Genomic DNA, 27,696 nt, shown 5'->3' with positions numbered 1-27,696 from the left:
ACAATGATCAGCAGGACTGGTTTTGAGGAGGCCTATTTCTTCGATTTTAAGACAAACCTTTGACCCCATATAGAACATAGTTACATAACAATGCTCGCATATTCGAATGCAACATTGTGTCAAAATTTCAAAGCAATCGGTGAAGAACCTTCAGAGATATAACGTCTGTTTCGAACGGACATTTACATTTTTATTTATATAGATTACATTTCTATACCGCCCAATAGCCGGAGCTCTCTGGGCGGTTCACTTAATCATGCTCCTGGGGGCTTTAAAGCCATGTGCACACTCCCCATCTGCTTTGTTTTAAAGTGATCTTGCCGGGCGTATGCTGCTGCCACGCTACCAAAATTTGGTGGCAGTTCAACCGTGTCAATTTGAGGGGTGGTGGAGTCTGCAAAAAGGCTGGGAGTCACAGGTGACATGGTACACACCCCTGGCTTAAGGGGGACATGGTAGAGATGTATAAAGTGGTCTGTGGTGAGAAGAAAGTAGATAAGGAGAAGGTTTTCTCCCTCTCTCATAATACTAGAACCTGGTGTCATACAATGAAGCTGATTGGTGGGAGCTTCAGGACAGCTAAAAGGAAGTCTTCACACAGCGCATATTTAAACTATGGAATTTGCTTCCACAAGATGGCAACAAGTGATGGCAATTTGGATGTCTTTAAAAGGGGAATAGATAGATCCAGGAGGGATAAGGCTATTGATGACTACTGGTCATGATGGCTATGTGTCACCTCCAGTGCTAGAAGCAGCATGCCTCTTTATGCCAGTTTCTGGGTAACTTGAGCTGGAGGCTGCCTCTGAAAATGGTCCAGAAACTTCAGCTGGTCCAAAATGAGGCAGCAAGACTGTTAATGGGGACTGGCCAACGTGATCATATTATGCCAGTACTTTTCAATCTGCAGTGGCTGCTAGTCCATGTTCAGGCTCAATTCAAAGTGCTGATACTAACATTCAAAGCCGTACATGGCTTGGGGCCAGGTTGCCTTAAGGATTGTCTCTTCCCATAGGTACCTGCCTTGACCCTAAGTTTATCTTCAGTGCCCCTTCTCTGGGAGCCCCTGTCAAAGGAAGTGAGGAGGGTGGTTACCAAGCTGAGGGCCTTTTCTGCGGTGGCACTCTGGTTGTGGAATAAGCTTCCCAGAGAGGCTCACCTGGTGCCTATATTGCACTTTTTCTGGTACCAGGTGAAGACCACCTTATTTTCCCAGGCGTTTTAGTCTTTTAATTCTGTTGTTTTAAATCTGTTAATGTATTTAAGTCTCTGCATTTATTCTGGTGTTTACTGTTATTTTATATTGTAGTTTTAAATGTTTAAATGTTTATAATGTATCTTATCCTGTATTTTGTGGTTTAATTGTAAACTACTCAGAGAGCTTTAGCTATTGGGTGGTATAAAAATGTTATAAATAATGAAATAAATGATTGTGCTCATGCTCTATTTCTGGGCTTCCACTAGACCTCTCGTTGACCTCTATGGGAACAGAATGAGGTCTAAACCAGCAAGGCTCTTATGCTCTTAAGATTGCACATTCTGCATACGGCAGTTGGTATAGGAGTGATTGAAGTAAAAGTAAAAATCCATTTCTGTATCCTTAGGAAACACGTCACATCCTCATGAACTACGAACATCCTCCACCATATCCTGGCCCAGGCGCAACTGCCCCATACCCACCATATACACAGCAACCAGGTGGGCCACCGGGTCCTGGTCCATATCCTGGCTACCCACCAGGGCCTACAGGGCCATATCCAGCAGGTGAACCAGGCTACCAAGGCTATCCAGCCTATGGGTGGCAGAATGCTCCCCAACAAGGATGGCAGAATGCTCCCCCACCTCCAGGACCGGTCTATGCAGATGGACCTAAAAATACAGGTAACGCCTACTGCATGCATGGAACTGTGCTTTCTCATGAAGGTGCTTTCCCCTTCTGAATAGATCTCATTCCAAGCTCTCCAATGAAGGGGTATTGATAACAGTATGTGACTCAGAAGGTACTTCTCTATATTGCTATGTTTTTATTCATCCTGTTGGTATTTTGAAAAAGGGAAGGATTCAGGGTTCTCATTTCTGGCTTATGCTGCTTCTCCACCACACCACACCCCATTTTTCCAGTGGGGAGGGTGCAAAAGTTGTAGCTCTTTGATCATAAGTTCCAGACCCTTTTACAATAGCTACTTTGGTCACCCATTTTAATAGCTTGTACTTGTTATTCTAGCAGACACTCTCTTGAGATAGACCTGATTCACACATCATGGCAAATCATGAATTAACCCAGAATTTTTTGGGCAACAGCTGAAATGAGCATGAACATGCCTCCAACATGTTCCTCACTTCTGCTTTCATTTTACAACCTACAATCGCCCCAGTCATAGGTTGTTCTCTAAGTTGTTTAGGGGTTAATTATCCTAGAGTTAAAGCAATGGGCAATTGGGGTTATCGTAGGTTAGAAAGTGGAAGTGAGGAGCACACCAGAGGCAGACAGCTGGGTTATGTATGAACCAGGTCATAGTGTAGTATATAATGATTTTTTTAAAAAAAATCCTATGAGTTATCATTGCAGCTTTGTTAAGTTAAAACTGTCTTTTAACATTTTTTTAAGGTAGTTTGACTTTCCCTGCAGGGATCCCTGCAACATTAGGGTAGAAAAGGTGTTCAGCTGTAAGCTGACATCTGACAGAGCACTTCTTAAGGCAATAAAAGTTAAAACAGGAATAAATGTTCCTTTAGTGGGACAGATTGGAGTCTGCCAGGAGACGAGTGTTCAGCGTGGTGGTGCCCTTTCTGTGGAACTCAGGCAGGCGCCAACATTGTGTTGCTTCCGACATCTCTGAAAAGAAATCTATTCCAGGAAACATTCTTTGACTGACAACCACAGTTCTTCTTCGTGGTCTCTGTGCATCACACATATGGGCTCTGCGTCTGCGCGGAGCTCATTTCGGAAACTTCAATAACTGAGGCAAACATTTTTGGTGGGAACCCATCCCCCGCCATCCACTGACTCTGGGTTCCCGCCCTTATCCTCAGTTCTCTTTCGACCGCTTTGCTGAAAGAATGTCTCATTGGGAACTTATCTTTCTCGTGAGGAGAAAGCTTTAGAGTGCTGAGGTTTTTAGTTCTTTTTAGTTTGTTTTCAGTTTTTGTTAAGTCTTAATTTAGTATTGTTAGTATTTTTTTGCTATTTTACCCTTCAGCAATCTGGGATCGCATCAGGGAGGGCTCGCATGGCTGTTAAGGCCTTTTTCTTCTGAAAATGTGTCGAATGCATCAGCAAGCTTCCCCAACAGACAGATATTCTCTCTGATTTGTTTGGGAGAGGCTCGCATCATCGAGACCTGTCACCACTGTATGAGATTCATGACACTTAAGTCTTCTGAGGGCTAATTGAGTAATGGCGATTCTGAGGAGAAATGCTCTAGAAGCCACGGATTCTTCAAAGCAATCGATGCAGCCACTCATGGCAGAGGATCCTCAGCCTATGTCCCCTCAGCGTCCTCAGATCCTGACTCTAATCATGGGTCATTCCGATCTTCAAATACTGGATGCTCTCTAGCTGTATCTGCAGCAAAAGAGATATCTAAGAAGGCCGGATCACTTAAACCTTCTGGGACTGATCGCTTGGGGCATTTCTGGGGGAAAAAGCTCTAGAAGCCATGGATTCTCCGAAGTGCTTTATGCAGCTGATCGTGGCAGAGGCCCCTTATGTCCCCTCAGCGTCCTGGGTTAGGGTTAGGGTTAGGAAGGGGGGTTAGGGAGAAAATCATGTATTTTCCCACTCTACTCTAATGGTGGCTGCCACCATTAGAGTGGGGGTGAAAAACACATGATTTCCCCAGTCTTGTGGTAAAAGGGCCTTTAAACATGTGATTTTCCCAGCCCTGTGTAAGAGGTAGCTTTGCATAAGAGGGCCTTTAGGACCCCGATTGGTGCGGGGTGTGTGTGTTTGTGTCAAAGCGTCTCCAGGGCCTCTAGAAAGTTGGGGTTCAACTTCATAAGCAATAGTATTTTCCACAGTGATGCTTTTCTTTCTATAATGGCCACAATGCACATTTTGACTGGCAGGAAAAGAAGTAATCCCAGACAGCATGGCTGCTGGTGGTAAGGTTTCCCCTTGGATATTTTTTGAGGATGGATGAGAGGGGAGGAGTTTCTGCAATTTAAAACAATCCCAAAGTCAGTAATTTTGAAAGACTTCTGTACTTGAATATATGAAAATTAGGCAACTTTTAAATTAGTTCAGGTAGTTTGCATATCCTGCACAAGGCTCTCCTGAAACTAATGGAGATTGTATAACAGTGGAACTTCCTGGATTGTTTCTATAGTCTTTACAACCTGTAGTTCTATGTTTTGCATATAAGGAAATAGTCATCCTTCTGTTTGGAATTCCACTAATGCTTCTTCTTATGGCAGGTGTGAAGAAAAAGGAAGCTTACTTAAAGGAAGTAGTCATAAGACTTTTATTAAAGCATCCCTCCCTTGGCCCAGCTGTTTTCAGAAGTTATAGGCCAATCTCAAATGTACTATTCCTTGGACAAAATGATTGAGAAGGTGGTGGCATTGCCAATCTGGACACATCTGGATGATACAGGACCCACTTTTGGTTGGGATATGAGACTTGGGTCACCTTGATGGATGACCTGTGCTGGGAACTGGATGGGAGAAGTGCAGCCCAATTGGTTCTCTTGGACACTGCAGCTTTTGATACTGTATTCCAATGGTTCTGAGCCGTTGCCAGTTCATGTCCATAAGGTGGTGTCAGGGGGTCTCCTGTTTGGCACCACTGCTGTTGGCCCATGGTGTCTCACAGGGTTTTATCTTGTTCCCCGTGTTGTTTAAAATGTACATGGTATCTTATTTGTTTCAGAGAATTTCTGCACCACTTTTCATTTTTAAAAATAATCATAATAATAATCCCAAAGTGGTTCACAAGATGAAGACATGATCATATACCAGAAAACTAAACAATAAAACAGTAATAAAACAATAACATTTAATTAAAATAATCAGCGGGAGCTGACAATGCATGAAACTGGAGCTTTGGAATGAGGTGCGGTCCATATGCTGACGACCCTCACTCAGCTTCATTGCCCTTTGTTTCCTAATTCCAACATGGAACATTGCCAGGGTTTGATAATGGGCTGGATGAGGGTGAACAAGCTGAAATTAAATCCTGACAAGCTGGAAGTGATGCTGGCCCAGGGATTGAAATCCAACTGTTCTGGAGAGGGTTGTGCAACCCTTGAAAGGTCAGCATCATAGCTAGAGAGTGCACCTTGATCCTACACTATCGCTGGATCAGCAGGTGGAAGCAGGAGCAAGGTGTGCATTTCCACAACAATGTTTGGATCAGGTTGATCTAGCAATAGATATCCATGCCTACTTTACATCACAGTTAGACTACTGCAAACCGGTTATGCGGGGTGGAAAATTTTCCATGGAAATGTTCCAGTGCGTTATTTTTCCACAGAAAATTTTCCATTTCGTAAGTGCATTAGCAACAATGAATGGATGCCACCTGCAAATACAATGTTAAGCAAGATTGGAAATTTCGAAGTCGTAATTAATGTTTTTCAGGTGATTATCCTTAGCAAGTATGTGTGAGAGAATATCTACGTCACTAAAATACATCTATGTCTCAGTGTGAAAAGGAACTAATAAATAGGGACAGGGAAACTGAAGGTGCCCCAACAATCTCAATGGGAGAGAGTTCAACTCTCTTGAAATAGGTGAGTGGTTGCACAGATCTCTGGTTTGCTAACATTTGTTAGTGTAACTGTCCCCAACCTGATTCCCTCCAGAAGTGTCATGCTGCAGCTCCCAGCATCCCCAGTGATGCTGACTGGGAGATGTTCAGAATTGTAGTCTTAATACATCTGAAGGGCACCAGATTGGGAAAGGCTGACATTTGGACAATGTAAGGGAAGTGCATACTATTGTCTTTAAACTTTTACAAATATTCCAGTAATTATTATTATTGCTTTACATAAGATAGTATTTAAATCTCATTAAATAAATTTTAATTTTTCTCCCTCAAAAATTTAGGTCAAATACTTCTGCATTGGAACAAAAAAATAGCACGGGGTACTTTTGAAAGCTTTGTGCTTTTTTACTAAATACGAATAAAATAGACATGCTAAATTAGATCCCTCTTTAAGGCGTCTAAAAAGTTTCTCATGCAAACTGAAAACTACAAATAACCCTGTGCAAATTAGCCAAATTTTTCAATTCAAAATTTCCAGGAAACCCACATCACTGATTGCAATGCACTCTATGTAGGACTACCCTTGAAAATCATCTGGAAGCTTCAATTGATGCAAAGTTCAGCAACTAGACTGCTAACCAGTGCACAATATTGTGATCATATCACTTCCATATTGAATTAAATGCAGCGGTTGTCAATTATTTTCTGGATTCAAGTCATAGTGTTCGTCTTAAGCATTAAATGGCTTCAGACTCAGATACAGCCTGTCTTTGTTACTATCTGCAAGAGAGGCCCTTTTGAAGACAGTCCCCATTTGTTGGACATACTTGAAAGGGCTTTCTCCAGCATCGTGCCCAAATTGTGGAAAGATCTCCCTTCAGATCTAAGATTGGTCTACACTGTCTTGGCCTATTATTATTATTATTATTATTATTATTATTATTATTATTATTAATTACACTTCTATACCGCCCCCATAGCCAGGGCTCTCTGGGCGGTTTACAGAAATTCTAAAAAATTAAGATAAAAACAAGTATACAAAATTTTAAATTCTAAAACACAGAATATACACACATAAAGCATTAAAAGCCGTCAAAAACTAAACATTTGGGTAATTAAGATGTGCTGCTCTTGAACACATTTCTTTGATTTGGCCTTTTAAATTGTGAGTAGCGGTTTTAATGTTTTAATATAATTTTTTTAATTTTGGTATTTTTGTATGAATTGTTGTTCACTGCCTTGGTGGTATTTGTGGAAAGCTAATAGATAGATTTATCTGATTCCAAGCTATACTTCTATAATCCAGATATGCTTGTCCAATCAACATCTCCAACTGCTTATCTGACATTTCTGCTTGGGATGTTTCATTGTCTCAAATTTTCCATGTCCAAGACTGAGGCACTCATCGTTCCTATTTTATTCTCTGTAACCATTGACTACATCATCATCCAACCTGTCAACTAGGCACGAGTCCTTGGCTTTATCTTTGGTTTGTCCTTCTCATTTGCTTCCCATATTCAATCTGTTGCCAAGACACCTTCTAGTAAAACATTGCCAATATCCAGCCTTTCCTTTTGGTCCTTTTTCATTTTTTCTTGCTTTGTTTACTACAACAATTTCTGTGACCTCCTTATGTCACACCTCATTTCCCACATTTATCCCTAATTCTGTTGCCAGAATAATTCACTTCTCTCTCCGTTCGGACTATGTGAAGGCCCACTTTCAATCCCTACATTGGTTTAGCATCCAGCACAAATTCCTTGTCCTCACCTTTGACCCTTTCCCTGTCTTTCTGTCTTTCTCCCCTTATCTCCTGATACATCCCTGACCATGACTTTCATTCCTTGACTGCCTGAGGGTGATCTGTTTTCTTAAACATCTCTCAACTTCCGTCATGATTATGTGTTTTATTCTTTTCTCCTAATGATCCTAAATTCGCTTTTTTGTGAAGGCCTTTGCTGAACCCTTAATCCTCATGCCCAAGTCTAAGTACACATAAAAGCATTTGTTCATGTGCATGAATGGCACTTACTACCCTGTTTTCTCTCTTCTCCTTCTTTCATTGATGGCATTATCTTAATAATCTTCCCTCTAAATTTGTATCTGAATAAGAGCCAGCTGCTGGCATTATTTAGACAACATCTGAAGCTCCTTGGAGGTTTCAGACAATATAGGAACAATATAGGAACAGAGAACTTGATCCATGCATCCAAAAACATGTCCACATGTTTCAAAAATGTGCAGCAATTTCAGGGGGTGGTCAGCTCTGTCTCCATTTACAGCTTCAGAGAACCCATAGCTCTGCATCCTTTTATCTTCCTCCGAGGCTGAAAGGGGTTATCCTCCTTGGGGCAATCCTATATACAAAGCTGTTCTATTGAGGCTCTTTTTCCTTCTCTCATAACCTTAAAGTGCAATTGGGTCTTCAAAGTCTGGAGAATAAAAACCAGGTATGTTCTTGCAGCTACAGTGATTTGCCTGGCGGCAACTCATACTCTCCATGAGTGACCAGGCAAAGGGCTAATTTAGATTTCCCAGAGAATAAAGAAGCTAGAGGAGACTGTTCTGAAAATATCAGATGCACTATCAGATGCACTGGCAAGTTAACACCCCTTGATGGCTGCAACATCAGGTCCTGATCTACATGTATGAAAGAGAGCGATTTCAAGTGAGTTCAGAGCCCTAGTGTAATTCTATGTCACTTACAACTTCTCAGTGTATGCAGATCAGAGATTCCCCTGTGAGGAATGTGTATACACATACACATGTATGTGTTTGGGAACAGCCACTTCACAAATAGGATACAAAACAGTTTTACTTGCAGTGAACAATTGGTCACATATTATTTTCCATAATACTAAAGAAAAAGTGGACTTTGCTGCCTTCCCCTGTGTTTATCCCTGTACAGTTTGTGGAGAGTGTCAGACTTCAGGCACAACTGGCTTCCCTTTGATTTGTTGTATTAAATAGGTGTAATAAAAGCATCCCATAATTGGATGAATTGTTAGGGGAGGGAGCCACCTTTTCCAATTCAGGACTGGTATGCCTACTAATAATACAAAGAGATTGCAATAATAATAATAATAATAATAATAATAATAATAATGATAATGATAATGATGATGATGATGATGATGATGATGATGATGATGATGTGTAGGTTTTAAAAAAGAAAGAAAAAGAAGTATGATCAAGCCATGTAGTCACTGCATTGTAGTCTTCTGGTAACTTGATGTTACTTTCTCTTGAAGCTTGGCTTCATTGATGCTTCTGGGCCCAGGTCAGCCTTGGTGCTGTTAAGCAATTACCCTATTTCTTCGATTCTAAGGCACACTTTTTTTCCCATATAAACATCTCTAAAAATGGGGTGCGTCTTAGAATCGCGGGTGTATCTTAGGGTTTTTTTTTCTGTTGTGGTACTGAAATTAGTGTGCCTCTCACAATCAATGGTGTCTTACAATAGAAGAAATACGGTAGTACCTGAAATTTACAGCACTTCTTCCTCAATGGAAGGGCTAAAATTTCCTAGATAAAATGTTCTGACTGAAGGGCAAACAAAATTTACAGCACATATTCAAGATCATCCAGTCCAAGTATCTAAATCTGGGCATCAGGATAAAATTTTAGGATCAGAGTCTTGATCCTGGCCATGGAAAGGACCTTTTAAAGCTGATGTTGCTCCATTATATAAACCTGGATTCTGTGGATCCCAATCAGATTAACTGAGCCTGAAGCTCCTTAGTTTTTTTTAACTACTGTCAATCTATCACATCAAATCATCCAAGAAATATTAACTACTCATCCGAAAAGATCTGCATAACACCACATATATAAATCCATCATTAAGATAAATAAGAAATTGTAAGCCTGTGGGCAGGGACTGTCAAGAAATATTTTTGTAAGCCACTGTGAGAGCCTTTTTTGGCTGAATGGTGGGATAAAAATGCTTAAATAAATAAAAATAAATAAATAAATACCAAATAGGGTAATAACACATAACATCAAATATTATATGCCTTTGCACGAATAATTTAGGAAACTGCAAAGCAAGAATATATAATTTCTATACCATAATTATTTTTTCACATATTCAATAAAAGATTTCCACTCCTCCATAAATTTGGAATTCCTTTGTCTACCATCTCTCAGTCTAACTACCTTGTTAATTTTCAATAGTTGTGAAATTTTTCCAGAACTTTAATAAACCATTCTTTACATTTAATTGGCTTTGTATTCTTCCATATCTTGGCAGAAATCATTTTAGCAAAATCATTTTAGCAAAATCGATCTCATTGGCTGGTGAATTTTTGGGATCTGAGATTGAAAGAGTTCTAATAACATTGTTTCAGGACAAGTTGTATCCAGTTATTCTAGCTTCATCCCTTCTAATTCAAATTTTTGGACACAACCACCACATGTGCACATAATCAGCCAATTGCACTGCACATTTCCAACATACACAATTATCCTTTCTATATATTTTCTTTAATCTAGGGGGCATTAGATAACAGCAATATATCAACTTATCATTATTCTCTTTTAAATTGACACAGATTGAATTGGTCATTCCTCTCATGAAAACTACTTCCCATTCTTCTTCACTACTTCCTAAAGCTATTATTGGGCATGTCTACAGGGATGTTCCCGGGATGATCCCCTTATGCCGGGGATCATCCCGGGATCATCCCTGTGCGTCCACATGACGCACAGGGGATCCCAGGGGCAGGGAGGGATGATCCCTCCATTTCCCTCGGATAACTGGGATGGCTTTTAGCCCGATTTTTCCCACAGTCTCGGGATCATCCCAAGACCGTGGGAGGTGTGGGCGGCCATCCAGGTTTCGTCCCTACCATATTTACCCACAATGAATCCTTGCCAGCAATAGAAAAAAATTAATAAAAATTTATTTATAAAAAGTTATAACTAAAGGAGGTTAAGGGAGTTTTAACTGGACTTACATATTAATATTATGTGGAAAATAAAGGATTTTTAAAATTCAAAATGGTATTCCTAGATGTACTGAAATTTCCTCTGTATACTCATTGCAAATGAAAAAGGGGAACTTTGCAACTATTCTGTTCTATCATATATCAAGGACTGTAATTGTTCACTATATTCCATCTTATCTCCTTTAATCTCATTGCATGTAATACTTTACAGTATTTGGACATAATCATCTTGAGATTTAGGTCTTTGCAATATTACTAAAGCTTTTCTGAGTTTCTTATTAATAATTATACCCGATATGATGGCCTTACATGCATCCCACACAACAATGTTGATTTTTTTCACTGTGTCATTTAATATAAAAAATTCTCTCAATTTCCTGTGATTACCTCAATTATTCTTAAATATTCATCTGCCTTTTTAGATATGGAGAACGCCTCTGACAGGCAAGAATGGACTTCTAAAAAACAACTATTAGCTAATTCTAGTCTGAGAAATAATGTCATGTAATATAATCCAAACACAATATGTAATAAACCATATGCAAGTGTTTGGGCTAATGGTTATTTGGATACACCCACTATCTGAAAAGGTATTGCAGCAAGGCTGCCTGTTTTGCCCTCCACTCTATGTACCCTTTGAACACTGAGCAATAAGAGAGCAACAACAGCAATGTCGTTGTAGAATCATAGAATAGTAGAGTTGGAAGGGGCCTAAAAGGCCATCGAGTCCAAGCCCCTCCCCCCGCTCAAGGCAGGAATCCACCCTAAAGCATCCCTGACAGGTGGTTGTCCAGCTGCCTCTTGAATGCTAATGAATTGTAATGAATTGTAAGACGTGCCTTCTGTTGTGCTTTTTTCTCTCAACTTGCTTTATTTGTTTTTCCTAACGTAACAATTATGTGAAACATAACCTTATCTTAATAATGGTTTAGCACGATTATGCAGTGAAATAAATACTGGGTCAATGTCAAATTTTGAGGGAAACCAACCCTGGAAATTCAAGACACTTCTCTCATTTCTCTACTTTCTGACTCTTCCAAAAGGAAACATAGAGCAAGTAAAACGTACAGACTCTATGTTTTGAACAAATAATGGAAAACTTTCATGCAGTGAGGCTTACCTGTTCAATCTGTTTTGTGGAGAGATTACGAAGAACTTCCTTCTGGTCCAGATTATGGTATTTGGCAAGTGGCATTGTCCCTCTAGCAAGAAACACCTCCAGCAGCTCTGGACCTCACTTGCTGTAGTTGCGAAGGTAAGAAATGGCAGGGGTCTCTCACTGGTTTTGCCCTCTCCATGCTTAGCCGCAGTGAGATAAATACCTGCCTCTCTCAAACCCACTGCAGGTATCAGAAGACTTGGAGGGTAGGAGTTATGACCAGCAGAAGTCTGGGCTGACTAATATTTGTCAATTTTATGGACCCCTGGCCTCAAGAGGTGGCAAGCAGTAGACTGTCTAAGCATGGTGTAAATACCAGGAGCCTGGTTCCTGCTTGACCAGTAGAACTGTCCCTCCGCATGCTTTTTAGGCTCCAGAGTGTCTCTACTTTTCATCTTGAGTCAATCTAGCTCAAGGGCCCTCTCTTGCAATCTGGCTACAGTAATAGACAATAATGAGGATCAGTAAGCAAAACTCAATCCAGAAAAGACAATAGTGTGTTGGTGGGTGAACATCTTCGTGATGTTCATCCTGTTCTGGGCAGGGTTATATTTCCCTTCTTTTTTATTATTTGATTTATATCCTGCCTTTCCACCCAAAAAATGTCACTTGAGGCAACTAACAATAAGAAAACCAAGATTAAAATAGAAACTGAATTAAGTCAAACATAAAATCAAATAAAAGTACAATTAAAAACAAAAACAATAAAAGAAATAGCACCCAACCCAATAGAACCCCCTTCAGCCACGGACCATCTTACAGGCCAAATGTCTTCCTGAATAAAAGCTTCTTTGCCTCTTGGTGGAAGGACAGCAGAGATGGACCCTTGGTAGGGAGTTAACAGAGACTGGGAGCAGCCACCAAGAAGGTCTCTCTTGTGTCCCCATCAAAATGTGCCTCCGATCGAAGGGCCAAGAGAAGGACCTCCCTAGAAGATGTTAAAACCTGTATGGAAGAATGAGGTCTTTCTGGAAGCCTGGTCCCAAACTGTATAGGGCTTTATAGATCATAACCAACATTTTAATTATGCCCAGAAACAAACCGGTAGCCAGTGAAGTTGGTGTAACAAGTGAGTTCCATGCTCCCGGTAACCAGCCCAGGTTAATAGTATAGCTGCAATATTCTGGACCAGCTGAAGTTTCGAACACATTTCAAAGGCAGCCCAACATAGAGCCCATTACAGTAGTCTAGGTGGGGCAATCCATTTTTCTAAAGTTAATCAGTAACTGATTGTCTGCACAGGCAGAAACCAAATGCGTATACTTAAGATAAAGGCTTCTGTGTAAGACAAAGGTAACGCAGTTCCTTTTAATATAAAGCCGTGCATGCTGTTTGCATTCTGTGGACTGGTACTCTTGGTGTAAGTGTCCACACCCATAGATTACCCAAAGGTTCCATTTGATTAGATAGCAAGCTTCAAAGTTGGTTTTCAGATGGAAAGTTTGTCCTTTCTCTTTTCTTTTCTTTTTTTTTAGGGGTGGGTGGGCAGGAGCAGGGAGAGGAAGGTTCCATGTGGTTGATTTTCAAAGAACAAATGTGGGGAATTTTTAGCTTTGAAAGTTCCTCTGTCCAGAGATACTTCTGCTGCGAAGAGGCTAAACTGCGAAGAGTTTATAGCGACTTTTCGCTGATTTTAAGTGTAATTGATTTTAGCCTGGTAGTGGTGCTAATCTCTCAAAAGAGCTGGGGGGCTCTATGAATTGTGAATGTCAGTTCCCAGGATTGTCTGTGAGATGAAGAAATTCTTGTAACAGATTGGGACATGGGTGTTTTCTGTTTTAGAGAAGAATGCCTCCTGTCTTTCTCAGTGGAACTGGCCTTGCCTTGTGTGTGGTCCAAAAAGAGAAGAACTTTATAATAATAAGCACGCAAGGTTGTGAGTGGAAGTTTAACGTTCTGTAGGGCTCCATAAGCTGTAAGCGAAGTAGCTAAATTGCTGCTTGTACTAATAGCTTAACATCTGCAACGCAAACGCAAACGTTAGTCAAATGCCAGTTTTTTGTTAACCAGACTTCTTTCAGTTTCCTCTCTTCTGTCTGGAGTTGAGTAAAGCCACAAAAGATGCCCCAACAAAAGGGCTAGCTCCTTTGTGTTTGGCCTTCCATGCCATAGTCAGTGGTTCACTAAAAGGCGGTATGTGATGAAACAAAAAGCAAAAACCTTCTTCCAGCTCCATCTGTTGCCTCAGGTCCTACTGCATGCAGCCAATGTTTCAACAGTGGTCAGATCAGGTTCCTGTCTATTTGCCCTGACACAGGTGTTACTCATGTGCACACTGTCTCTGAACTGTGTTATGGAAGGGGCCGGCCTCACACCAGAATTACAATTGATGGCAGACCTTGATCTTCAGGCATGGGTCTGCTTCCATTGTGGGCCTTGCTAGACCTAAGGTTTATCCCTGGATCATCCAGGAGTCAAACCTGTTCATCTAGGTGACGCACAGGGGATCCAGTGCTCAGGCAGGGGCGAACCCTGGATGATCCCAGGATAAAGCTTAGGTCTAGCTGTGGCCTGTGTCAATGTGTGGGGTGGTGCAATTTAAAGTGCCAAAGGGTGGGTGGAAGAAGGGCGCTGTACCTATTCTTTGCCTGCTGTTTCCCCCCCCCCCCCGCTGCTGCCTTTCTGCCAGCCAGGTTTGCTCTGATTTGAGCCCTGCTGAGAGAAAAATGGGCTTGGACCCTTCCAAGAGCTGCTAGGTACTAGGGCCAAAGGAGGTTCAGCCTCCATTCCCCCTCTTTTCTATGAATTTGGCATTTTAAATCAAACCCACGCTGGAGGAGGCTAATGTGTCATTCAGTGAAAGAGGAGCGTCCCTTGTGTGTCCGCAATTTGTTGCCAGTTGCCTCCCCGGGGGAAGTCCATGAGCTCATGGCACAACCCTCTACTCTCCCCTTCGGTCAGACTTACCTCCATTCTCGCTCCCATCCCAGTTTACTCTCTTCTTTTCCTCCCCTGCTCGAAAGCTGCCAGCTGTGTCATGAGCAGCTTTGCGGGGGGTCATGGGAGGCTGCAGAAAAGACCATATGCGGCCTGAGGGCAACAGGTTGTGCACCTTCTCGTATCCATAAACCATCACCGTTTCGCCTCTCCTTCTGTCCCCCATTCTCTCACTCACACACATACGTACACACACGCATGATTTTTAAAAAAAACATTATAAATATAAGTATCAGTAAATTGCTAAATAAGTACAAAAGAATATGTGTATCAAAAACATGCATCATACAAAACACTGCTGAATTACAGCTAAACTTCACACCATTGACCTCCCCCCTCTGGTGTGGCCCAAGTGACATAAAGACTCAGTTCAGACAACACGTTCGTCAAAGCAGTGTAAAAACTCCACTCGACGGTTTGGGTTTTTAGGGGGTACTTCCCATGACATGTTCTACCTCCACCGTTGTGTGACTGTGGGCTACCGTGAAGCTGAGTAAAATCCATTGTGATGTTTGATTGACAGTTCCTCCGTCCTCCGTCTCCCCCAGTCCTCCTGATGGTATCCCATCAGCCATTGCTGGGAAAAAAAAATCCTGGTGACTCTCCTAGAGCGGCACTCGCTCCTTTTGCCACTCTTGCCAGGGAACTCTGTACCCAGTGGGAAAAGTCAACTCAATGCAACGGAAAACTCTACAGAGCCTAACACACAACACAATGGTTGTGCATGAACTGTCCTCTGTACAATGTGGACATTCTGTGTGGAGTGTTTTCCAAAAAGAAAATATGATTGGGGATCTGCTTTGAGATCCCTGCAAAGAGGAAGCCTCCCTTTCAGAATGTAGACAAGTTGTTTTGAGCAGCCGAGGTGCAGCTCTTGTCCCGATGGCTGTAGGCACAGGCTTCAGGAGTTGTGCTACAAAGTGCGCGCTCACACTTTTATTTTGTGGTACAACAAGTGTAGACTTTATGCCAGGCTTTAGTGCAGAGATGAAAGCTGCAGGGAATTTTATTAATCAGTATCAGCCTGGAAAGTCTGTTGTTATAGCCTTATTTTTGTGTGTTTTTATCAACGGGTTAGTGCATTTCTTGGTTACTAATCTTATTATGGTATTACTCCGGTGTGACTGGGTAATGTTTCGTGTCATGACAGGGGAGTGGGGAGGAGGAATCCCCCTGTAACGCTGATTACTGGCAGGGAAAGTGATAGCATTGGGGGTGAAGCTAGGCACCTGAGGGGAAGGGTGTGTGTCAGACTTCGAATGCAGTCTTTCTCCCGGATACAGTGACCCTGGTTGCCCTGCCAACCTGTCTTTGGGTCTGCTCGTGCTAGAGCAGGATAAAGGTCTGGATGAGAGCCTAAAAACTGGATCTCAATCTAGACAAGACAGATGCTGTTAGCGAATGATTCGTGTACCCACTTGAATGCCATTCATAGAATCATAGAATAATAGAATAGCAGAGTTGGATGGGGACTACAAGGCCATCAAGTCCAACCCCCTGCTCAATGCAGGAATCCACCTTAAAGCATTCCTGACAGATGGCTGTCCAGCTGCCTCTTGAAGGCTTCTAGTGTGGGAGAGCCCACAACCTCCCTAGGTAACTGGTTCCATTGTTGTACTGCTCTAACAGTCAGGAAGTTTTTCCTGATGTCCAGCTGGAATCTGGCTTCCTTTAACTTGAGCCCATTATTCTGTGTCCTGCACTCTGGGAGGATCGAGAATAGATCCTGGCCCTCCTCTGTGTGACAACCTTTTAAATATTTGAAGAGTGCTATCATGTCTCCTCTCAATCTTTTCTTCTCCAGGCTAAATATTCCCTGTTCTTTCAGTCTCTCTTCATAGGGCTTTGTTTCCAGGCCCCTTGTGAACCGCCCAGAGAGCTTCAGCTATTGGGCAGTATAAAAATGTAATAAATAAATAAATAAATAAAATCATTGTCTGCGTCCTTCTTGAATTGTGGAGTCCAGAACTGGATGCAATACTCTAGATGAGGCCTAACCAGGGCTGAATAGAGAGGAACCAGTACCTCACGCGATTTGGAAGCTATACTTCTATTACTGCAGCCCAAAATAGCGTTTGCCTTTCTTGCAGCCATATTGCACTGTTGGCTCATATTCAGCTTGTGATCTACAACAATTCCAAGATCCTTCTCGCTTGTAGTATTGCTGAGCCAAGTATCTCACATCTTGTAACTGTGCATTTGGTTTCTATTTCCTAGATGTAAAACTTGGCATTTATCCCTATTAAATTTCATTCTGTTGTTTTCAGCCCAGCACTCCAGCCTATCAAGATCACTTTGAAGTTTGTTTCTGTCTTCCAGGGTATTAGCTATCCCACCCAATTTTGCGTCATCTGCAAATTTGATCAGCGTTCCCTGCACCTCCTCTTCCAAATCATTAATAAAAATGTTGAAGAGCACTGGGCCCAGGACTGAGCCCTGCAGCACCCCACTCGTTGCCTCTCCCCAGTTTGAGAAGGTTCCATTGATAAGTACTCTTTGAGTCCAATTCTGTAGCCAACTGTGAATCCACCTAATAGTTGTTCCATCTAGCCCACTTTTAGCTAGCTTGTTAATCAGAATGTCATGTGGTACTTTGTCATTCAATCTCTTCTGGAGGGAATTTCACTCCCCCTGAAAGATCAGGTGTAGCTTGTGGTGGCTCCTGGGTCCATTGCTGTCACTTAAGGCACAGGTAGTCTCAGTAGCTTGGGAGAACCTTTTATCAGCTCAGGTTGATAAAAGATAGTCTGGTAACTGTTATCCGCTCTCTGCTAACCACTCCTGGAGCCACCTGGTTGGCTCCTGCACCAGCCATTCCTTTTCTCCCCGGCATTTTGGGGACTTCATTTGTCAATTTTATGGCTGTTTTTATATATATTTATATTTATATTTATCTATTCCTGTGCTGTTGGTCATTTTGTACTGTATTCTTTTAACTGTTTATATTATATTTTATTTTTTCAACTGTTTGTAATCCTTCCAGAGAATGGTTCTTGTTGGGTGAATTAAAAATATAAACAGACTAATAAGTAGGGGACCTATTAGGATCCACCCTTGGAGGTTTATGGGATTAGGGATTCATGAGGGCCCTCAGAGTTTCAGGCTTGCATGGCTGGCACTCTGGCTGATTCTCTGCTGTGGAATGGAGGGGGGGGGCATTTTACAGTTAAAAGATCTGAGTATACATTTTCTAAATTAACTATTGTCTGGATTGAGCTTCAGAGGTGCTAATAGTGCGTGTTTCATCTGTCCAGGTCAGTGTTGTTCACAGCGTTCTAGACAGAGTTGCACTCCCTGCTAAAGGAACACGTTTGCAATTCGAGGGAGCTCTTTGATCCATCTTTGCCACTGGAGGCATGAGTACCCTCCTTGACACAGAGCACCTGTCACCAGGTTAGGACTGATGCATCAGCTGTGATTTTATCTGGATAGGGAGAACCTAGCGTCAATTATCCATGATCTGGTAACCTCCAGATCAGTCTACTTTAATGCACAATACAACGGGTTGCCTTTTGAAAGTCCCTTGCACTGCAGATAGTTTAAAATGTAGCTGCTAAGTGGGACATAATTTGGTTGTGTTTTTTTTAAAGGGTTTTTTCAACTGTTTGTAATCCTTCCAGAGAATGGTTCTTGTTGGGTGAATTAAAAATATAAACAGACTAATAAGTAGGGGACCTATTAGGATCCACCCTTGGAGGTTTATGGGATTAGGGATTCATGAGGGCCCTCAGAGTTTCAGGCTTGCATGGCTGGCACTCTGGCTGATTCTCTGCTGTGGAATGTGGGATGAGTTGGGCTGTTGACACAGTGCCTTCTAAACATTCTCTCCTGTTAAACAGAGCCGCTTGGCTCTCTGGTCTGTCGAAGAGGTGAGAGTAATAAAGAAGATAGGGAGATGGCTAGAACGCAAGTGGTAGAAAGCTCTTTATATTCTGACAAACCATACGTAAGAGGTCACTATTCCGCCTTCTCTGTGGATGGTTCTGTTGAGGCAGTGGAATTGTATTTGGACTCAGTAATGGACCTGATGAAGACCAGTACACTTTTGTATATTGGAGGGGGGGGGCATTTTACAGTTAAAAGATCTGAGTATACATTTTCTAAATTAACTATTGTCTGGATTGAGCTTCAGAGGTGCTAATAGTGCGTGTTTCATCTGTCCAGGTCAGTGTTGTTCACAGCGTTCTAGACAGAGTTGCACTCCCTGCTAAAGGAACACGTTTGCAATTCGAGGGAGCTCTTTGATCCATCTTTGCCACTGGAGGCATGAGTACCCTCCTTGACACAGAGCACCTGTCACCAGGTTAGGACTGATGCATCAGCTGTGATTTTATCTGGATAGGGAGAACCTAGCGTCAATTATCCATGATCTGGTAACCTCCAGATCAGTCTACTTTAATGCACAATACAACGGGTTGCCTTTTGAAAGTCCCTTGCACTGCAGATAGTTTAAAATGTAGCTGCTAAGTGGGACATAATTTGGTTGTGTTTTTTTTAAAGGGTTGGGGGTAACAGAGAACAGTCCTTGAGGCACCTGTTACTCTTAGAATGGCCGAATTTTGGGGGCATTTTGGTCTTGGGAACCAGTCCATATTTCCTCTAAAAGAACCAAAATAGGACACTGTTGTAAGCAACCTCCTGTGTAGGCTGCAGAGTGAAGCCTGAACACAAAGAACAGCTGCTCTAGAACAAGTGAGTGACTGTGACTGGCTGACTGAGCCAGAGAGAGTCAAGTTACAGGAAGCCAGATTTCTGGCTGAATATCAGGAAAAACTGGTAGAGTAGTATGACAATGAAAAAAATTACCTAGGGAGGTTGTGGGCCCTTCCACACTAGAGGCATTCCAGAGGCAGCTGGACAGCCATCTGTCAGGGATGCTTTGAGGTGGATTCCTGCATTGAGCAGGGGGTTGGGCTGGATGTCCTTATAGGCCCCTTCCAACTCTACTATTCTTTCTTTCTATGAATAAGGAGAGAGGAAATATATTTGTGTTTCAAATTAAAGTTTATCTTTCTTGTCTCACTTATTATGAATTGCTCCCATAAAAATCCCTAAGGTGCTTCCAAAGAGGGCGGGTGGATTTGTCCCCTTCCCCCTATGAGGCAAGTAACAGCTTCGGGAATGGCTATGCAGATCAGGTAAGGCAGGGATCAACTCCCCTCGCCCCAGTTCTGCACCTGGGATCATTTTCCTCCTCCCCCATAGCCTCAGTTTTGGACAAAGCAAAATAATGGCCAGAAATCCAGCCATGGCTTTTCCACCACCACCTCCGATTCTTGCCGTTTTGACCACCATAAACATTAGCTCTTTTGAATCCTTTCAGAGCATAAACAGTTTTACTGGTTGCTCTACAGGGTTCAGAAACTGCTTATATCAGGATGGATGTCTTTTAATATGCATGACACTGAGCTCCAAACAATGCAAAACGCCTTTGCAGTAGAAGTGTTGGGAAAATAATTCTCTTGTTCACAGAGGGAGCAGGAATTGCCAGTTTTCCACTCCCCTTTCACCCAGTACAAGTTGTTAGCTGAGACATCTTGCAAAATGCACTCGGTTGAAATGGAGCTGGTTATCAGCTAGAGTTCCATAATGAATAGTTTCTCTGCCAGTGTCAGTTAGCGATCCTCCCCCACCCCAGTTCAAAGTCCAATGTGAGCAGGTTTTCATCTCTTGAATGCCTCCCCCACCCTCACCTTCCTACTCTCTGAGGTTCAAAATGATCCAGACCTACCCAGCATGTATTTTTCCCAGTATGGAATGCTCCCTTATTTATATCTAAATAGAGTTGTTTCTAATTGTGGAACTGCTTGGAGGTCACACTTGGAGGCTATCTTTAACTTTCTCCCTCACCCCACCCAGGGCCAAAAGGGACTGCAAATGTGTCCTAGATGTCTCTCCTTACTCTGAGAGCATGCTGGCCAAAGAATCCTTTAAAGGAACACTGCCTGAAACACCGTGCAAGAATTATAACCTTGACCTTTTTTCCTTGCTCAAATGCATCCACTCGCAAACGCTGTTGAGGATTGTGCATCTTCCAAAACTTGCAGGGAGGAAAAGAATGCCATCTTTCTAATACACAAAAAGGGCTTCTTTTTTTAGCAAGTAAGGCAAACTTACCCATGCACAGGCAGCCTATCTATTGGCATCAAGATGCCTTTAGGGGTTCATGGATGGCGTCACACTTCAAGGTGTTTCCTTTTTTCTTTTTTTTTTAGACTTTTATAATTTTTATTATTTAACAACAACACATAATAAATCATATACATACATAACACAACATTCCTCTTATTTCTTAGCTATACATTCTACTTCTTAGCTAACTCACATTAATAAGTGCCCCCCACCCTCGGGATCTTATTCTAGTTTCCAAAATTGCATTGAATCTTCTGGGGGTATTCTTCCTCTCCCTTTTAACAATACATGTTCTAGGAACAATTTCCATATCTCTTCAAAATCATTGTTTTTTATTATCCCCCTTCTAATTCTAATATTACATGTTAATTTATCATTTATAGCAATATTCCATATTTATACCAATCTTCTATATTATAATCTCCTTGAACTTCAAGGTGTTTCCTGCTATATGCTTCTCCCCAAATCTTTAGCTTTCCTGGCACCAGTCTTCTTACTGCTGAACTAGATGCAACATGAGAGAAAATGATTGCATATTTGTGGGTGGGTGTTTTTAAAAAGGGCTATGCAGGGTGTGTGTGTGTGACCATCTTGTGTTCACTCATTTTTAACTGGCCTCTCCAACAAATTACTGGGTACCTTTTCTGTTCCTCCCTGCTACCACCACTAGCAATTCCCCTGACATTTCAGGTCAGGTCAGGTAGGCAGCCTGTGTTCTTGGGTGCCACTTCCTGAAGGCGGCATGAGCACCTTCAGGCAGTAGCATCCAATACTCCTTCCCTGCCTACCTGCTGCAAAGCAGGAAAGACCAGTGTGTACGTGTGTGTACACACTCTTTGGGTGCCTTGGCCATGCAGTTACCAAACAATTCCCAGCCTTCCCCTAACTTTGAAGCTGGGGACCTCGATGGTGGGGATCATCCCAGCCACCTCCACAGCTTCGAAGTTGGGAGGAAGGCTAGGTAGTCATTGCACTCACCAGATACGGTGCCACACTCGTGGCGAGTGGATTTTTTGAAGGCTGCCTGCAGCAATTGTCACTTGGAACCCCAGAGGAAGCTGCCCTTGCCATTTTAAATGCTGCTTAGTGTGGTGATTGCTCAAAGCCCAAGCATGGGGAGTAGGGAAGGGTAGATTTTTGAGGTGCACCCAGGCTACAACTCCATTACCATGGTGTGGTGGAACCCGAAACCACGGGTCCCTGTGGTTCGCTGAGTGGTATAATGTCATGAATAGAGATTAAAAACACACAGAGTTGTTGTAATGACATTGTAATGACATCAGGATTATTATGCCTCGTTAACTCAGGAAACTCTTGACTTGAGGTTATACGGACAGCTGTTTTGACTGATTGGATGTCGTTCCGTGGAGGGGAGCTCCTGCTCTTTCGGCTTCCACTCTCTCTCTCCACTGGACTCTCGTCTCTTAGCGCATGCAGGGGGCTCTCTAGCTTCCTCCTTTAACGTTTCAATCAGGTCTGGGTAACTCTCATTCTTTAGTGCAGCTGGATCTTCTGGCATTCTGGATTCAGCTTTTTCACATGGGCTGCATGTATCCAGGACTCTTTTCCAACTACTTTTATGAACACTGCATTTCCTGGCTGGAATGATGACATGGAACATCAGCTGGAAGCGGCTGCTTGTCTCTCGCTTTTCCTTGGAGTTGAACTAATAGTCTTAAAGGTATACTAAATCTGGGCACCACCTCTCTCAGTAAGCTTTTTATTGTGGATTCTGCTGTTGCATGTCGTACAGGAAAACATTCCACCCCTATTATTATTATTATTATTATTATTTATTTATATAGCACCATCAATGTACATGGTGCTGTACAGAGTAAAACAGTAAATAGCAAGACCCTGCCGCACAGGCTTACATTCTAATACCCCTCTACTGAAAGTGCACACAACAGTCAAACAGTATTTAAATCTTCTTACAGCATTATTAAATTCAATAAAGTCAATCTGCAACCTTTGAAATGGACCATAAACTCAAGGGTGTGTGCAGATAGTTCAGGACTTTGAAAACTTCATGTAAGTTACATAATTTTTGCACACTCGTTTAGCTTCCAGGTGTATTCCTGGGGCACACCATTGTTTAAGTATTTGGGTTGCTATACTTCTTTTACTCATATGTGAGATTTGATGAATCATTAACGCTAGTTTCTTAACTAAATCTCGAGGTGCAATTGGTTTGTCATCATAAGATACTCATTTCTTTCCCCCCGCCCCCTAAGATTCTTTTTCTCAGGTTGGAGCAGCATCTTGGAAATTTTTTAATTCTTCCCAAGAAACTGGGAAGAAAAGTGTTATTAATTGAAAGGGGGCAGGCTTCCCAAGTGAAGCTGTGGACTGGGCTGTTTCATCAGCTTTTGCATTTTCTTGATCTATCAAAGGGTTCTCTTTGGTGTGAGATTTACAATGCATGATAGCAATAGCTTTTGGTAGCAAGATTGCTTCAAGCAAATTTGCAATCAAGGGGCCATTTGCTACAGGCCCTCCTGCAGCTGTTATAAAGCCTCTATATTTCCAGATTTGCTCAACTGCATGACAAATTGCAAAACAATATTGTATGAATATTTATTGACAAACTCTTTGCTAAGTGGCACGCTCTGGTCAAAGCAAATAATTCTGTGGCTTGTGCACTTCGTACTTGTGGCAGAGCAAAACTCTCTAATGTGGTATACACTTCTATTTTTTTTGTCAGCACTTGAGAAATTAGTACCACATATCCACTATCAGTAAACAGGACCAGATCTGGGGCCGCCAAGGCAACATCAGTCAAGTCCTGTCTAGGTGTGGCTAATTCTTGAACCACCACTTCGCAATCATGCGGAGAGTCCACCCCCCTTCAGCCAGCTTGTGGCTGGATTTAAGGTAGTGCACAGTTCAAGGGTAATTGCTGGATCTTCCAGTAGTATCTGCTCATATCGAGTCAATCTCTGATTCGATAGAAACTGTGTAGATTTGGTTAACAACAGGGCTGCGACTGCATGCGGAACTCTAACTCACAAATTATGTCTTAATGTCAAATCAGCTGCTTTTTCTACAAGCAAGACGGTAGCAGCCACTGCTCGGAGGCAAGGTGGAAATCCTTGTGCAGCTGTGCAGAGTAATATGCTACTGGCCTTTGTTTTGGCCCTAGTGGTTGCGTAAGCACACTACTTGCAGTTTCATGACAATACAACACAATTATTTATTTATTTTAATTTGGCAAGCCCAATGCATGAGTTTTGGTTAATGAGGTTTGTTAAAGCTTCTCATCTGATGTCGTCAGGGACTGAATCTCATGTAGCTTGTATCAAGGGCTTTGCTAATAATGAGAAATTTGGTATCCATTGGCGGCAATAACTTGCAGCTCCTAAAAAATCCTTGCAGCTGTTTTTTATTTTTAGGTCTTCCTAGTTGCAATACTGCGTCTATACACTGTTTAGACAAACTCCTTCTTTTAGCACTGATTTGATGTCTAAAATATGTCACTGTCCTTAATGCTAATTGCATTTTTTTTTCTTTGATACTTTGTGGCCTTTCTTTGCAAGCCACCTCATCAAGGCTAAAGTGTCTTCTTTACATCCCTCTAAGGTAGGATTTGAGAGTGGGGTGGGTGGGGATGAGGCTAAATTGTAGATCGTGCTTGAGGATAATTATGGAAAGTTATCAACGTTCCTTTTGTCCAGATCTTGTGAGATTTGATGAAGACAATTGGTTAGAGCAGATCAAGCAAAGTTTTTAACAGGGTGATCACTTTGAGAAAAAGTGGAGGTGCTGACTGAAAGCTCTGTCTCTGGCAATGCAAAACCCTCTACCAGGGTGTGTGCCTCAAAGTCAAGAAGCGAAAGAGCAAAATCCCCTTGCAAAAGCACCAGCTGTGTCTGCCTCTCTGCTGTGAATTGCAAATCACAGGACAGGGGGTGAAATGATCCACTTCATTCTCACGCACCTTAGAAGGGCTGTGCGTACAGGCCATTCTGTGACTCGCAGAAGTCAGTGGCTGTGCAGGCGAAGACACAGTGGGAGTGACAAGGATGGAAGTGCTGTAGAGCTAACATGCTGGAGGCCAGAAAAACAATGTGTTTTCTGTGTGCAGACAAATAGAAATAGTGTTTGTTGGACTCTTCATTCATTCACGCTAGCAAGCCACAAAGGAAGGTCCAGATCAATTTCAAGGCAAACCTGTTCAGTTAGTTTCAGCCTGCCGTGGCGGCTTTGATCCAGGCATTTGCTGAATTCAGTAAGATCACACAGGCTATTCTAAGAGGTTCTCTTGAGGTCAGTATCCTAGGTCAACACAGAGCAGTAGAAAACTAAATATAGGCAGCATAATGTTTCAGTTCAACTTATTTTTTTACTTCATACATTTCTTAATTTTAATGAAACTGTTTTTCACAGTGCCCATTTCAGTCACCCCAGTCCCTGGAAGGCAGGAGCAGCCTTGCTATTCACTTAGGTGGCAATGCTGCCTTATCTCCATTAGTAAGAGTGAAAAACATACTCTTTCGGCTTTTTTGTTTTTGAAGAATGCAAGAGGTCTGGAGTATCCCTGGCAAGGGGCAGGCTCCCTGTGTTTATAGCGCAGAGATGATGGCATAGCCCTGGTAAATAACATTATTTATAATTATAACTCAATGTCATTGTACTTCTCAAAGGCCGTATGGTCTAACATGTTGTCCAGTTTACTTAACTATTTGGGGAAGGTTTCCTTTCTGGTTTATTTATGAACATTTCTCTTTACAGAGGTTTACAAAGCAGAATTATCTGAATCTTTAATGCAAAATGGTGCATTCAGGGGTGCTTCCAGACAGAGGGCTCCTAGCACTTCCAGCCAAAAGGCACTGTGCAAGTAATCTATCATTTTTCTCCTTATTGGAATTTCTGCAGTAAGGAAAAAAAGATGGAAGAAGTGGTGGGAAAAGTTGGGAGGGTTGCAAGTGGAGGACGACGTCATCTGGACTCCCTTTAAAATCCTGTGAATGAGGCAGGGCGAAGGCACCACCAAAGCTCCGTCTGGAAGCGGCCCGGGCTGTTGGGTTTGTGCACCTCCCAAGTGTTTCTGATGAGCTTGTGTTGGCCCAAACGGAACCACCCAGCTCTCCAAGCGTGCCATCCGAAACAGTTGTGTCAATCAAGGTTAGGCTGGGGGCCACAGGCCTGTTGGTGAAAGGTGACTGTGAGTTTGTGCATACCTGGATACAGCTCTTCTGACATGCATTTTCTCTTCCTAGTGTATGTTGTGGAAGAGCGGCGAAGGGATGACTCGGGCGAAAGTGCCTGCCTGACGGCGTGTTGGACTGCACTGTGCTGCTGCTGCCTTTGGGACATGCTGACCTGAGTGCCCTGAGAAGCCACGCCTCTCAATACCTCTTAACTCGGAGTGCTATGCATTCGTCTCCTCTTCCTCCTCGACAGCTTTTTAGTACTGTTATAAATGATCTGCTTTGCACAGGCGACAGTAACACGTGTCTGCCATAGAGATAGCACCATGATGTTGGTTATGCACTTTTTAGTTTTAGTGGAGGAAAACTTCACCCACCCACCCCTTTATAGCATATGTTTCTAAGACTTTATGGTTGTTCTTTAAAGAATGTGCTAAATACTTTTGTTGTTGTTGGCAAAATAGCTTTTACTACAAATTATGTATTTATAATTTTTACCATTCTTTAAAATGGAATAATATGCAATAATTTAAGCCAATCATTTATGTTTTTCTTACTTACTTCCACTTCTGTTTTAATAAACTTCGTCCAATAAAGATATGGAGAGTACGATTCAGTTCTTGTTACCCTGTGTGTTCAGAGGACGCTCAAGGGTGGCAATATTTGCTTAATGGCTCCCCAAGGATACTTTTCAAAAGCTACTCTCTCTATTTCTGCCCTGTCAACCTCTAGTAATTAACTAAAGCACGGGACATACTAAAACAAATGTCAGTACTTGCCTTGCCCATAAGAAAACCATACTTGCCCAAAGGGAAACATCAGAGAGTACTTGCCCATGAGAAAATCATACTTCCCCTAGGAAAACATAGGACAGTACTTGCCCATAGGGAAAATATATCTCCCCATTGGAAAACCATAATTGCCCATAGGGAAACAAAGGATAATGATTGTCCATAGGAAAACCATGCCTTCCCATAGAGAAACCATGGGAAACCCACAGGGAAACATAGGACAGCACTTGCCTGTAGGGAAAATATACTTCCCCATAGGAAAATCAAACTTGCCCATAGAGAAACATAGGACAGGGTTATAGGGAAACATAGGATAGTACTTGCCCATAGGGAAATCATACTTGCCCATAGGGAAACATAGGACAGCACTTGTCTATATGGAAACAAAGGATAGAAATTGTCCATAAGAAAACCATACTTCTCCATAAGGAAACCATACTTGCCCATAGGGAAAGGTAAGCTAATACTTGCCCTAGGGAAAATCATACTTGCCCATAGGGAAACTATGCCTGCCCATAGGGAAACATAGGACAGTACTTTCCTCTAGGGAAAACATACTTGCCCATAGGGAATCCTAGGATAACACTTGCCCATAGGAAAACCATACTTGCCCTTATGGATACATAGGATAGCACTTGCCCATACAGAAAATAAGACCGCATTGGCCCATAGGAAAACTATACTTTCCCATAGGGAAATTTAGGACAGTACTTTCCCATAGGAAAACACAGGCTAAAACTTGGACATAGGGAAAATATACCTCCCCATAGGAAAATCATACTTGCCCATGGGGAAACAAAGGATAGTGATCGTCCATAGGAATGCCATGCCTGCCCATATGGAAACATAAGACAGTATTTTCCCATAGGGA

The 27,696-nt window shown here is 42.2% G+C and overlaps 1 protein-coding gene across 1 annotated transcript; it reads left to right on the top strand.

The window, feature by feature from the left end:
- Positions 1-1,579: 1,579 nt before the first annotated feature.
- CYSTM1 (cysteine rich transmembrane module containing 1) lies at positions 1,580-26,632 on the top strand. The gene is made up of 2 exons (XM_063129704.1): positions 1,580-1,881; positions 26,104-26,632. Exons 1-2 carry the CDS (start codon positions 1,623-1,625, stop codon positions 26,208-26,210), a joined length of 366 nt encoding a protein of 121 aa, XP_062985774.1. The 5' UTR covers positions 1,580-1,622; the 3' UTR covers positions 26,211-26,632.
- Positions 26,633-27,696: the final 1,064 nt, after the last annotated feature.

Source organism: Elgaria multicarinata, chromosome 7, assembly GCF_023053635.1.
Source record: "Elgaria multicarinata webbii isolate HBS135686 ecotype San Diego chromosome 7, rElgMul1.1.pri, whole genome shotgun sequence".
NCBI classification, from domain to species: Eukaryota; Metazoa; Chordata; class Lepidosauria; order Squamata; family Anguidae; genus Elgaria; species Elgaria multicarinata.
Note: the sequence above shows the minus strand (reverse complement) of the source record. Positions and strands in the feature narration are given on the sequence as shown.